Below are 14,736 nucleotides of genomic sequence, written 5' to 3' on the forward strand. Positions count from 1 at the left end.
TTTTTATTACCTGTTTGAAGCGTGTACGTCATTTTTTATGCCTACGTGTGTTGAAAGTGAACCGATTCGCGAAGCTCCAGCCTCCATGACAATAAAAATTGTGCTTGGGCATTAGCCGGTTCAAAATAATTATAATCTATACTTATCTGATATAGTTGATGGCCTATAGGTAGGACTAATCACGGGTGACGTGAGGACCAATGGGCAGGTAACGTAAGACATATGAGCATGATTGTAAAAGAACAAGTAACAACTGAATTTTATTAAAAGGTATGTACTAGCCGTCTCATCACTGTAGCAAATAGCGGGCGGCGAAGCGGATCCGGTCCCGTTGAGCTTCACCGACGCTATAAACGTCTCTGTGCACCGCTAAATTGAGATCGCAATTAATGCCCCACCGGATCAGCCACGAATACGAAGCTGAGCAGCCACACCAGCAGCGGCAAATTAATTTCCAGTAAGCAATGCAATTTGAGCGAGGTGGGCCGCTAAGCCGCGGAGGGGCAATAGGTTCGTCCGGCCAGCCGCCTAGCCTTCATTATCGCGCCCGTAAAAGGCGGATTGCTCATTACCGGCTACTGGCGTAAGATTCCTGAGTTCTGACAGCACGGGACAGGACAACACGGGACAGCTACTGACATTATGGGACAGATGTTTGTCTGACAGCAAGAAACAGCTAATACGACAGTATATGTATACCAGCGCGGGTCTGTTCGACGTCCTTCCTAGTTCCTTACTTATTTGTTCCGTATTTAGGTGGTGAGGACTGAGGAGGCTACCCGACTGTGCATGACTGTCCCTCCAATGGAACGAAGTCGCTTAAAAAAGACAGCTCTTCCAGCATTGCAAAGGCGTCCACAGAGCACCAATGCAATGCCTCCCAGAGCACAGAACACAGGACAGTTCCCAACTCCTCCCACAGCCCATGGACCGCCCTTGTCTACTAACCATTTACCACGCTCCCTCGCCGGCCCGGGCCCTCGCACGCCGGACGTCCGGGACCGACTGTATACATACATCAGACGTGCAAACAGCGCCGGGTACCCGAGGACTGTTCATTGGGGAACGGACTTCCAGTCGCAAACATCCTCCGGCATCTCAGACTGGACGCGACGCGGACATATTGGTCCGTAAGGAATAAGGTTGGAATCGAATAGACAAATGGCCTGAGTGAAGGAAGGATTTGCTGACTGAATGACGTGAATTAGTGATCCCGAATGAAAAAATGAGTCGTTGATGGAATGACCGGATTCAATGGCTGGATGGTCTTTTGAAGAGATGGTTGGTATGATAACTTATTAACACCGCTCACCCGCCGCACCAGCAGCAGTTATGGGAAACACATTGCAGCACAATTATAGCTGTACACTAGGGTGTAATGTACGCTAAATGATGCCATCTGATGGGTGAGAACTGAGCAGTATATAGTTACGTGCGAACTCGCATCTGCAATGCGGTGATAAGAGAGACAATGCGTGTGGTTTTTACACACATTTGTTGTGATTGAGATGGTTGCGTGGCTGGAAGCAATGGCAATTTTCTCTTGACAGAAATATCGCTCCCTGTATCACGGAAGATAAATATATGACAAATGCGGCACTAGTTTACAGGTGTATTCACATCATATGTTGGCTATAGATGCACGCACAAAGCATGTCACGAACACTCGGAGAGACTGCAGGAATTCACGGTGGCGGTAGCATCACTTATTTGTCGGGGATGTTCTCCAGACCCTGAAACACCAGAAAACTGTGTTACATCTCACTCATCAGTGCTAAATTACCGCTTATTATACTTTAATAAATTTAGTGTTAATGCTTTAACCCTCGCCGGTCGAGGGGGGTGGAAGGGTGCCCCCCTCCCCCCATAGGACTTTTTTCACGATTGCTCGGAACAAGCCGGCGATAAACAGCTGAAACTTGGCATATCTGACCTTTCATTCAAGCCGGAGCTTGCGACACCAGACGCATTTTCAGGTCACGTCACGTCACTGACCTATGACGTCATAAGTGGACCTCTGCGCGGTCCTAAGATGACGCAACTTCGCAATGGCCTCAGCGCCAGAGCAGCTTCCACAGGGAGATGAAACTTCTAGGACCTAGTATCCTCCAGAGTTCTCATAACTTGTATATTTCGGATTTCTCCTTACGGTCACATGAGGTCAGGTCGGTCAAGTGACCTCACCATTATGGCATTAAAGGAAATAGTTCACTTTTAACATGGGGTTTGGAACTGGAATAGCAGTTTTGTTGCTTGCGCTGAGACTAGCACAAATCAGAAGCTTTTACGGCCCAACGATCACCCTAGACGAAGATATTCCATTTTTCGTTCCGAAAAGAGTGCCTTGCAGAGGAATGCGTGCCTTGCTGAGGAATGCAGTCACGTCATCGTCAGCCAATCAGAATGCTGCTTACAGCCGATGGGTTTGTCCTACGCAATATGATTGGTCAACGCGTAATAAGCTTCCGCGTCAAACATTATTTTATATAGAATATAGTTCTTCTTATACTAAAATATAGAAAATAATCCTTTTTACAAAAACGTTTTGTTTTATTTTCTGATCATTTTGAGCATAAAAAAACATAAATCCATAGCAAAATACTAATTTCAGGAAAGTGAACTATTTCCTTTAAAGCCTGGCTACACTATGCGTTTGCTGCGTGCGTTTTTTTGCGAGTTTGCGTGATTTGCGTAATATCGTTCTAGAAAAAAAAAGTTATTATTAATACAGCTTCTTTAATATTTATATAAAAGTTAATTTAACGTTTATATTAATTAAAAGTTAGTATGAAAAACATAACAAAAACGCAATGTCGTTACTTTCTAGAACGACATTCCACAAATCACGCAAACTCGCAAAAAACGCACGCAAAAAAAACGCATGTAGCCAGGCCTTTATAAGTCAATAAGGGAAAAATGAAAACTGCTATTTTGGCGCCGGGAACGATCTCAGACTATTCCAACCAACCGGTCCACACCGGAGCAATCCTTGCAACGACGTGCGATGTGTCACTTTTGCGATGTTGACCTTGCGTGATGTCTAGGGTCATAATAGTTTTTCGCCAATACCTGATCAAATTGAGCTAACGAGTCGGGAAAGCCACTGATGAACTCAGGGAGACCTGCCGAATAAAATGATATGCAATATGAGCTCCTCCGACCAAACTCGTGATTTGGGGGCGCTGACCTGACCTTGACCCGAGGTCAACATCTGAAAATGACCTCACCCGAGCAAAAAGTATACCATCCGACGCGCCTGAGCTAGGCGAACACGATGGTACAAAAATCGCGGCTCTGCGGCCATTTTTGCGAAGTTATTTACCAAAAACCAAGTCAGTGCCTTGGGTCCCTTCATCTGACCTCCCCTCGGCTGGAACGTAAATAGAAAACCAATAGGTTCGGCGAGGGTTACGGGATGGATTGAAGAAGTGAAAAACTGTGCTACGCCGACCTTGCAGCGCAAACCCTGACCTTTATCATATGATCGAATCGTAAAGTAAATGATGTCGGAAGCTTTTAGGGCTTAAATTGCCCTAAAAGCTTCCGACATCATTTACTTTACGATTAAGTCCGCGTAACTAAGTCCGTTGAAAATGAAATGCCTGCCCGCGACTGTCTCCATCAGCCGCAGAACAAATCTGACAGTAGTAAAATACCTGGTGCCAGGATGACCATAATTAATGTCTCGATTCACCGCTGGCTACTAGAAATCTGATCATTTACCAAGCTATGAAACAACAGATAAGATAATTTTTTGCTGCTTGCTATGCAAGTGACACCAGGCCGATTGTATTCATAAGCCTATGCCACACTAAAAACGTTCATACGGGATAATTGCTGAGACAGAATTTGGGAGGGCACTTTGCAATGGCTCACCTTCCATTTGTAGTAGTCTCCAAAGAGCCTCTGGTCTCTCCTCAGCACTTGTCTGTTCTCGAGGTATTTCAGTGACTTAACGTTGGGCTGAAACACACCAGGAATCAATCAGAAAAGCATAGACAACTGTTAATTGACACTCTACAAAATGAGAACTAGGACGTTAACAATTTATTTGTGCATGTTTCATTCATCTTAAAAATCAGCACACCCATTCAACACAGAAATAAGCCATATTAGTGATGATATTGTCAAGAGCTGCATTGAAAGTGCGTAGATGCTCGACTTCAAGCTGCAACAAGGAGTTTGGAGTAGGTATTCAGCTAGTAAAAAAGACACATTTCAGCATGATAATTCTGATGTCCAAGAAAAAAAGGGTATGCAGAATGCAAATATAGATAGCCCCAAATCACCAATGATTGAGCATATTTTTTTTTCTACACCGCCGGTCCGCCACCCATGAACAGGTGACCAGGAGTGCCCCCTCCCTCTATCCCAGCGACACACAGAACCTTACGTTAACACCAGTGAACTTAAAATGATAAGTCGCGGCACTCCCAGCTAAGAGTAAGGAAAAAAAACAAAAAAAATGCAAAAAACGAGAGAAATATCAGTGGAGTATGCATGCTGTTAATATAGTAGCTTAAGAGAAGCAAAGTAGTCACAACTGAAAACAGTTGGTGACTGCCCTTCTACGCCTGAAACGCCCACTGATGCACACTTACACAGGGTATTGTTAGTGGGAGGAAGGGATTAGAGGGGGAGCAGTCATACATACATGGACGATGGTCGTAGATGGTCATTTCTGGTCAAATTCAAGCAAGGTCATTCACTGAGCCTCTGTAAAGCTGTCCAACTAAGCAGAGCTTGTTGTCAGACAGCCCACAGAGGCCAGTTCCGAGGTGGTTGGAGTAGAAAATTAATGCAATTTAAGCAATATAACGAAAATGAGAGGTAACATCAACGAGAGAAAAAAAAACGGAGAAGGAATACAGTTGGGAAGGAAAGACGGGCAAGAGAACTACTACCCTACAATAAACGTGGTTTTAATGTTTGACGGCCAGACGGGCCGCGAGCCCCCGCCCGCACCTCCGGAAAATCATCTTTCCCGGGGGTGCCCCCTAACCACCGCCCGGGCGAGGGGAGCGCCGACCCGACCCGACAGGCCGGCACCCCGCCCGCCCGGGCGGCCGACCGGTCCCATTCAAGTGGGACCGGTACCCAGGTTGGCCCGGATGGGTCATAGGGGCGGGGGCCCAATGCTCGGCAACTCAGGGCTCCGCCAGGCCGGCGGAGCCCGCCTGGCCCCACAGCAGACCACATCTGCCGTCCACTGTCCGCAACACCTGTCTATTTTAGGCAAATCGTTTTGTTGGAGAAAATGAATCCCTAAATAATGTGCATAAAAACCAGCGTACTATTTATTTGCTAGAAGCGTATATTGATGAAAGCTACTGTATTAAGTGAATCAATCATACTGACTTAGGAAGAAAGCTTTAGAGAGCTTTTTGATAATGAATTTCGAATTGGGTACCGTAGATAGTCTAGGAAATAAAGGCACCATTACTCTGTTCCAAACTCTAGGCCCAGTCCATGATAAAGTGTGTGTTTTATAGACTCTATATGTAAATGATTCTTGGAAATGCATTCTTGGAAGCATATGATCAGTTAGTTGAAAATAATATGATGTATGCAGCTGTAGATAACAAGTGTGACTTGGGCTAGGAGAGGTTAGCAGATAATCTTTCTTTGATGTCCCTCACACCATCACATGCACATTGCACATGTCCCTCTGCAGTTGCACTATCAGAATTCAGAGGCAGCTGTACAGGCTTTAGGTGGCAATGTCCCAAAACTAGTCGATTTGGGTGGGAAACGACATCGAAATGAAATTCATTTTCTACTCTCACCACCAAATTTTTAAGAACAATTTTCCACTCCCAACCAAGGAAACCTAGATTTTTACCCATAGAAACTAGAAAGAGCAGTAATTGTGTGGATGCCCGGTTTAGCATCAAACATTCTACACCCTATAATAAAATGCCTGCTTTATGCCGTTTCTCACTCTTTTTGGATCTAATCGAATCAGCAGTTTTCCACTCTCTCCCCTGTTTTTGGTGGGGAATTTTCCCCTCTGACACCCAAGACAAAACTCAATTTTGGGACACTGTTAGGTGGTCATTACATATGTTTAGAGTAGATTGTAAGTAGGTGTTAATTAAGTAGCTTTTAGGTTGAGCTGGAAATAATTGACAACATTTTACACAAAAAGCTCAAAATTGAGTTGACAATTGACATTGGTACCAAATACTAAGCAACTATGATGTCCTTGGCACTAAGAGACAGGCTTTAATCAAAGATCACTAACTAGTAGATGATAAATGTCACATATCAATATCTTCAATTGATAGTAGGTAGTTCATCCCTGTGTATGTGCCCCTTCACCCTCCTTTGCGCTTCTATTCTTTGGCTTATAGGTAAAATATGCATTAAATAATGTTTTAGCAAAACAGCCAGTCTGCCCTAAAAGCAAATTTCTAAATTCTCACATCAAGGAACAATCAACAGTGGACATTGACATAGCTATCAAGAAGTAATGCAAAGGAATGGGTAATCATAGGTATAGCAGGTGTCTCACATGCTGCCACCCTTTGTGAAAAATTGTTAGACTCCAATTCTTAAGATATTTACACAAATTTTGCTGTTGGTTGCACAATACACATTGGTAGGTTGTAGGTTGTAGATTTTTAGGTTGAAGGTTAGTAGGTAAGGTTAGTTCAGGTGAGATTATGTTTTGTTCTGTAGGCTGTTTGTTACTTGAGACTTATCTGCCGTCCAAAGCCAAAACACCGTATGGGCCATTTTTTCCGAAATATGGTTTTTGATACCAGGACAATCCATTTTTGACGCTGCGTTTAGCTGTACCATTTAGGGGAGAGTGGGGAAAGATGCCCAGGGTTTGACTATGTCATATATTATTCGAAAAAGACGATCGGAAAGCCAAAACTTGGAGTTTCAACGGAAGCCGACATCATTTTTCTCCAAAAATATCACACTTTCGTGCCTGAAATATGAAAACTTTTTTTGCTATTAAGCATTTTCCTGAAGAAGTGAAAGGGGGCATCTTACCCCACAGGGTGGAAAAGACGCCCCCTGGCGTTGGGTAAGATGCCCCCCCCGCACTATAAGTGACATAAATAGGCACGTGAATCGCCTGAACGAATCAGTAGTTCCTTCGAGCCTGCAGTAGACACCAAACGTCATCGTAAGGGCCCTCAAAAGTAGTCGTAAGGGGCTTCAGAGGTCATCGTTAGGGCCATCATAGTCCAGCGTGGCCAAACAAGCCTCCGTGGTGGCGTTCGGAGACCACTGTGGGGCCCTTATAGGTCTTCATGATGCTTGAGGGCCCTCGAGCCCATCGTGGGGACCTCAGATGCCAGCGCGGCCCGTGGAGCCAACGTGGGAGCCCTCAAAGGATGTCGTGAGGGGCCCTGGAACCAATAATGGGGCCCACAGAGGCCGTCGTGAGGGCTCTCAGAGTCAGATGCCGCCCAAAAAGTCGCTGTGTGGGCCGAGAGACCGGCATGGGGAGCACTCGACCGTACCGAACTCTCAATAGTCCCAGATCGGCTTTTGTCTCTCATCACAAGTATGTAATAAATGATTTGACGGGCTGCTTGAAGGATAGCCTACGGATTTAGGGGGGCGTCTTTCCCCATCAGGACAGGGGGCATCTTACCCCAAGGTACCGAAGTAACATTAAATCAGCACAATTTGTTAGCCATAAAGCTACACCCTGAAACAAACTGTTTGGGACACAGTACACGCATGTTAATGTATCACGACTATAGCAAGGGACGCAAAAATTATCTACCTTCTTTGATATTTACAATGTTTTGACGCCAAAATATTTTTTGAAAGCAGCAAATAAAAAACATGCAATCACCAGCCAGCCGTTGCCCAACTGAGCTTCGCAAATTTTTGTGCAGTTAACAAGGCAGGCTTCCGCTTTACGCTAAGAACATTAATTTCCAGGTCCGATTCCTTGTTTCCCCGCTAGAGGGGGTGGGGCGTCTTTCCCACCCTGGGCATCTTACCCCACTCTCCCCTATAGTTTTGTATCAAAATTATATTTTTTATTATATCCGATAAGGTATTATGGCTTTTGTGGATAAACCATGATTTAGCTTCTTGGTGCCACCAAAATGCCGTAAGGAGTGCGATTGTGAAATTAATCAGTTGTTTCAAGTAGTCAACTCATGCCAAAACACCGTATCACAGCGATGTGGTCTTTTGGCCTTGGCGGACGCTGAATCTATGCCACTCTCATGCCACCGTTTCACGTGCGATGGGGTCTTCTGGCTTTGAGTTCGAACGAGGTTTCCGACAAAACCAGTGACAAAAACACCGTATTGACTGATATGCGGTATTTTGGCATCGGTTGGTGTCTGTAACTCTCGATCACCTTGAGATGCGCTCTTATGACACAAATGATTCAACGTGTTTAGGAAATAACCGAAGGTTTGTTGTCAATAGTTAAAACACTATTCTTTAGAATTGTGTTTTTCTATTGAAAAACAAATCTGAGTTCCCTGACAATTTGGCAAAAGCTGCCTGAGATCAGTAAGCCATCCAATATGGAGTTCATGACAAAATTGAAGGCGATTACAATAACGGCACAATTCTTAGAGGAATAATATTTAAAGATGTAAGCCGTTAGAGCAATACCTGCCAGACTGTCGCGTGGGCGAAGTGGCTCAGATCGAGGCTGCTCTGAAGGCAGCAAACAGGCGGTCCACCCCACTTCAGGCAAGGAAGCCAGTGGCGAATATCGAAGAGAGGCCGATCGTGAGTGGGCTGACGACGGGGTGACGGTGTCAATATGATGAAAGAGGTGATGATACATAAGATTAGGTCTGGCCATGCTCCTTCGTCCCTGGGTTACGGGTCTTACCCTTCAACTGAACAGTGTGGCAATGCCTGCAAGAACACCCGCAGCGTCCGAAAGGACTGTTATGTGGTGTCCGTTTGCATCGTCTGGAACGTGTAGCCGGACGTGGAACAGCTGGAATTTACTTTTTGCTTGCAACTTGGGTCTTTCACACAGTCCAAAAGTGGACGCTGATGAATGCTGTTCAGTGTTCAGTGTGCAATCGAACCACCTCACAATCCAGACTGACGCTAAAATCGATCTAACATGAAAGCACCGGCATGAACGCCGATGTCGTAGCCATGCCGGGTAAGTTAATCCAGAACTGAATCAGAAATCATTTGGTTTCGGAGCCTGTGAAGGCGGCCGGTGAACGCTTGAATATGCCTGGAACTCAGACTTTCCTACAACTAGAAGATGGCAAAACCTCCGTTGCTTCATTAAACTATTTTTAGCACCGTCTTCTTATTGTAGCACATCTGTAGAAAAGCCCGATGTACGCATCAAACGTTCGCCCCCCCCCCTCGGCCGCTGCCTTCAGTCTCCGACTCTCCGGTATCAAACACATTCTGCTCTCCCCTTTGTAGACTGTGTGAAAGTCCCAAGTTTCAAGCAAAAAAGTGATTCAGCCACGTCCAGATACCTCCAGCCGTTACACGTCCGGCTACACCCGTCCTCCCAGACGATGCAAACGGACACCACATAACAGTCCTTTCGGACGCTGCGGGTGTTCTCAGGCATTGCCACACTGTTCAGTTGAAGACACGTAAGCCAGGGACGAAGGAGCATGGCCAAACCTAATCGTATGTATCATCACCTCTTTCATCATACTGACACCGTCACCCCGTCGTCAGCCCACTCACGATCGGCCTCTCTTCGATATTCGCCACTGGCTTCCTTGCCTGAAGTGGGGTGGACCGCCTGTTTGCTGCATTCAGAGCAGCCTCGATCTGAGCCACTTCGCCCACGTGATAGTCTGGCAGCTGGCAGGTATTGCTGAAATGCCTTAGACCGTAGAACATTCCCCTAATTATTCGTGAATGTTGTCGCGAACTCCATATAGACCAGCCTATTTCCTACACATGATGCAGCATCGATGATTCCGAATGCTGGCAATTATCGATGGATCATTCCATCATGTAAATTGTATGCTTCAACTTTACCGTAACTTGGAGGTCATCTAAGCCAAAACACCGCATTGGGGCATAAAACGCGATACGGTGTTTTTGCTTTGCGAAAAGACACAAAACTTACATACAAACAAAGCCAAAATGGCATATCGAATGTTAAGTAAAATGATAATTATTATTATGAAATTTGAATATATGTATTAATTCCGCAAGATCAGACAATTCTAATGGTCTTTTTCCTATCATTGAATGTTGATTCCTTCACATAGAAATCACACCTCAAAGTAAGCAGGCTTAGAATTGTTCTCCTGTAAAATTTGAAAAACCTGGGATACGGTGTTTTGGCTTTGGACGGCAGTTATCTCAATCTGTGAAATTTGTACAACTGTCTCAAGAACTGAAGAGTCTAGCGACTTTCCACAGATGGGTGGCAGCATGTGAGATGCCTGCTGTATGAAGGTGAACGGCGAAAACAGGGCGCCTGGGGCGAATTGATCAAGGCTTTTGATATGAGCACGTGACAACTTGACAATCATGGGGCCTTACTAATAACTGGATAAAATCAGCTGGCTGGCCAGCTGGTGACGTACGATAGCTATGTTATTTATTGATACAACACGGTAGGAGATGGACAGGAACACGTAAAATGGCACTCATAGAAAAATTACAAGATAGATATTTCGTAATTTGTATCTGGCATTGATTTATAACAAGCTCTGCTAGCGCCAACATATTGTGCTAGCTGGCGATTCGTCCAGAAAATAGTACGGCCCTAACCATGTTATGGAAAGCTTTGGATGGGGAAGAAGGTTGTACATAATAATCAATTAATCACATGACTAAAATGCCCTCCGGCACCCTGTTTTCACAGTCCACCTGCATGAATACCAATGTTAACTCACCTGTTGAGTTAACCTTGGTGTGAATCAAGGAATGAATTGCCCACTTTACTTTTTGACATACCCCAATTAATCTACTACCAGCTAGGTACCATATTTTAACGAAATGTGTTAAAAGTGCATCTCTGTTCGTCCCCCATTTATCTATCAGCAGGCTGCTAGCATGCTGCTACATCTTGGCTCCTCATTGGTCGAATTCAAGTGGTCTATTCGTTAGACCAATGAGAGGCCAAGAAGCGCCACCAATAACTTCCTTATATGGGAAAAACCGACAGCACGCTGATATAAAAACAGCCACCGAACAGGGCCCAGGACAACTGACAGCTCTGTAGGTATAATAATAAATTCCACGATGCTTTGAAAAATCAACAGCTCAGCTTACCCTAAAAAATCATAATCTGAGAATTGAGATTATTGAGATCCAGATTAATGGAAAAATTGAGATTGAATTCAATGACAGCATCAACATTGACATGATACTCACATTCTTGTAAACCAGCTGGTTACAGAAATACATGGCATAACATGGCACACTCAGCGCCCCGACGATTATGCCAAATGAAGGCAATATTTCATACCACATCGTTAAAAATACCAAAAATACAAATGAAATATCGCCTATGCAATGTGGAGGAGAAGATTCGGCAAATTTAGCGAATTTCTCCCGTTCACGATAACAAAATCAAGAACAAATCTAAGTAACATTTCTCCCTAGAAAATCAAATCAAATGTGTACTTTAAAACATTAATTGAATCAACGATAACATTTTAATAATTTTTAATATTGATTTATTAAATAATCTGATATAAGTAAATTTTTACATTATTTGAACTAAAAATATTAAATGCCCACTAGGGTCAGCTAAATCAGTATCGGTGCCTGCTAGCGTCCTCTATTAGCAGTACAACGAACTCCAACATCGCCGTACGTCCGCACTGCACCCTGCCAAGCGTCCCCAAACGCGAAATTTACATAAGCCGAGGTGTGTGAAAGATAACTTGAGTCTCTAACGCTTAGAGCCCCATGTAGTTCATCGGGCAGCAGAATGCTTAAGCGGTAAACGCAGAAGTTTCACAGACGAAAATCGAAATGAAGCAGCTAAGGACTAAGGTCCTACAGTAGCGGCGGAACATCTTCAATCAAGGGGGAGGGGGGCACTGCCGACTTTTGGTCCCATCTTTCCATGCAACGCCCATAGGGCTAATGTTAAAATGCCCAAACCAAAGGGGGGCACGGTGCCCCGGTACCCTACCCGTTCCGCCGCCGATGAGGTCCTATAGTTTTCTAGCCAGTGGCGTATCTAGGATTTCTCTCAGGGGGGATCCGCAGTCAAAAGGGCCCTTGACTGACTGGGTTGAAAGGGCCCTTAAAGGGACTATCCCACCTTCTAAAATGTTGTTAAAACCAGTTAAATTGTGCCCGACTTTATAGATTGGATGACCAGGAACACGGTTCTGACATTTATTTTTCATTAAACATCTTAGGCTTCCCATATTCCAAACACAAACTTTCAAATATGTGACGTCACAGCCCAAAATTACCTCCTTCCCCAGGCCACATTACTGTCATAAAGCTGATTCTTTTTACTCTGTAGGCACCATAACAAAGTCCAGACCAAGTTTTAAGCAATTTTTCAACGAACAAACCCATTTAAATCAGAATGACTAAACGAGGTGACGTCACACTAACGGTCGCTCCATGTTGAAGATAGGGCCTTGTACAAGGCCCATTTTCAAATGAAGGGAACGAATTTCTTCAACACCAAGAGGCCGTGGGGGTTGCAACCTAGATAGATAGTGGTTTCTGAACCTCGCCGCAAACTTGGCTATCTCAACTCAAACCCCATGTTAAAGGTGGGATAGTCCCTTTAAGTGGCAAAAGGGCCCTTGAAGCCTGAGTTGAAAGGGCGTTAGCCCGCGCCCCGTAAAGGGGGGGGGGCGAAACGGCCCGCTCTCCTCTTCCGTAGCTATCTCCTAAATGACTGCAGATATCGCCACCAAACTTTCAGGACCTCTCCGGGCATCCATTTACACATTGTGACCTTTTTCCAGAGGCTATGATAGGTTGGCCGCAAATACGTCAGAATGACGTCATGTTCTGCCATTTTCGACCCAAAGAAGGTTTCGCAGGAAGAGCTATCAGGCCTACAGAGCTGTAGGAACATGAAAATGTTCCGATATAAAAAGTGTACAATTAACAGGCTTAGGTCAAATCTGAGCACTGTTTACAGAAAGTGCGTTAAAAGAGCTTTGTTTGTTTTGTTGGGTTGGACCCAGGCCCTTTCGGCTTTTGGTCTGACAGGCCATTTCAGGGCCGGAGGGATGATAGGAATTGAGGGAGACATTGGTCTGGGCGGGCACCTTGGTGACTCACTGGGGCTGAGCCTGTCCAACAGGACAGGCCGACCAGCCTCCCAAGTGCTCACTGCACCCGGTTATCAGTGTGCTTCCTTAGGAGCTGCAGTGCGCTCCAATGGGAGCCGCCCGCATGGAATAAAGTTGCCCGTCCAGGTCCAGCCCGGATCAGGGGTTGCGGCATGGAGGAGAAGGATTTGAATGTCCTGAGGATGGAAACGGCGAAAGGGGTGTTAAAAGAGCTATTAACTACGCTTTTCCCCGGTACTGTAGCTCTATTCATTTCCGAATCATGCGGTGGTTTGTTGAAAATTGTCGAAATTGGACCTGAAAATTGGCGAAATTTAACCTTGGATGACCTATGTGAACTGAATTTTGAACTGATCTAAAAAGTGACAGGCGTAATTTCGTCATTATTGTTTGCTTGCGTCCCTTCGAACACTGCCTTAGGCGTGTTGGTACGTGGCTCAGAAGCCGAGTTATAGATGCAGGGGTGCGGAGCCGGAGCTGGAGCCGGAGGAGCCGCCGGTGCCGGCATATTTTGCCTGGAGCCGGAGCCGGAGCCGGAGCCGTGAAACAATATAGCCCGGAGCCGGAGCCGGAGCGGTAAAAAAGGCGGCGACTCCGGCTATTTTTTTTTTTTTTTGAAGAGGAAAACATTATTGACCTAGTTCGGTTTCACAGTGCCTGCAAGGCAGTAAAATATGTGGTATTCAAAATAGCCTTGTTATGCAAATACAGAAACAACGTGAACCATTCCTTCATCTTTTCTTTTCCACCCGTGTTTATTTGTGTAAAGGATGAACTGAGTACTGGAGTCGAAGCCGGAGCCGGAGCCGGAGCCGAAGCCGATTTTTTTTTCTCCGGAGCCGGAGCCGGAGCCGTCTGAAATTTCCACGCCTCCGCATCCCTGGTTAGAAGGACCCTGGCCGGGCGGGGGGGGGGGGGCGTGGGTGCCACCACATCGTTTTTTTGCGACAGCTCGGAACACGTCGGCAGGCAACAGAGAGCCAAAACTGGGCATAGCTACCTGACCTTTGATGCAAACCGGGCCTTGTGACGCCCGCATTTTCACGGAGGGCCTCTGGTCGTCTTAAGGACCCTCTGTTACCCTCAGAGGGACCCTCTGATGGCCTCTGAAGACCATCACTGGCCTCAAAGGGTCCTTTAGTGGCCTCCATGGACCTTCTGGGTACCTGAAAGGTCCCTCTGTTTTCTCTCCAGGGCCCTTTTTACCTCAAAAAGTTCTCTTTTACTTCAAATGACCGTATGTTGGTCTAATACATGAGGCCCCTAGTGGCCTAAAATAGCCCTCATATCATCTAAGGTGACCCCCTGTTTGCCTTAGAAAAGAGGTCCCTCCGGGTACCTGAGAGGCCCTGTTTGTGTCCCAAAGGGTCCTTTGCTGGCCTCATAAGGCCCCTAGTTGACCTAAAAAGTTCTCTGATTGTCCAAGGGCCCTCTGTTCGCCTCAGAGGGCCAGCTTTTTCCTCAGAGTGCCTGATGACCTCATAGAGCCCATAGTGGCCTGACATAGCCTTCATAT

The 14,736-nt window shown here is 45.6% G+C and overlaps 1 protein-coding gene across 1 annotated transcript; it reads right to left on the reverse strand.

Moving 5' to 3' along the window:
* Nucleotides 1–1,598: 1,598 nt before the first annotated feature.
* On the reverse strand, nt 1,599–11,504 carry LOC122369142. The gene is made up of 3 exons (XM_043343607.1): nt 11,320–11,504; nt 3,877–3,963; nt 1,599–1,733 (listed from the first exon to the last, which is right to left on the reverse strand). The coding sequence occupies exons 1-3, from the start codon at nt 11,416–11,418 to the stop codon at nt 1,707–1,709; spliced, it is 213 nt and encodes a 70-aa protein (XP_043199542.1). The 5' UTR covers nt 11,419–11,504; the 3' UTR covers nt 1,599–1,706.
* Nucleotides 11,505–14,736: the final 3,232 nt, after the last annotated feature.

Source organism: Amphibalanus amphitrite, unplaced genomic scaffold (assembly GCF_019059575.1).
Source record: "Amphibalanus amphitrite isolate SeventyFive unplaced genomic scaffold, NRLGWU_Aamphi_draft 000033F_arrow, whole genome shotgun sequence".
NCBI classification, from domain to species: Eukaryota; Metazoa; Arthropoda; class Thecostraca; order Balanomorpha; family Balanidae; genus Amphibalanus; species Amphibalanus amphitrite.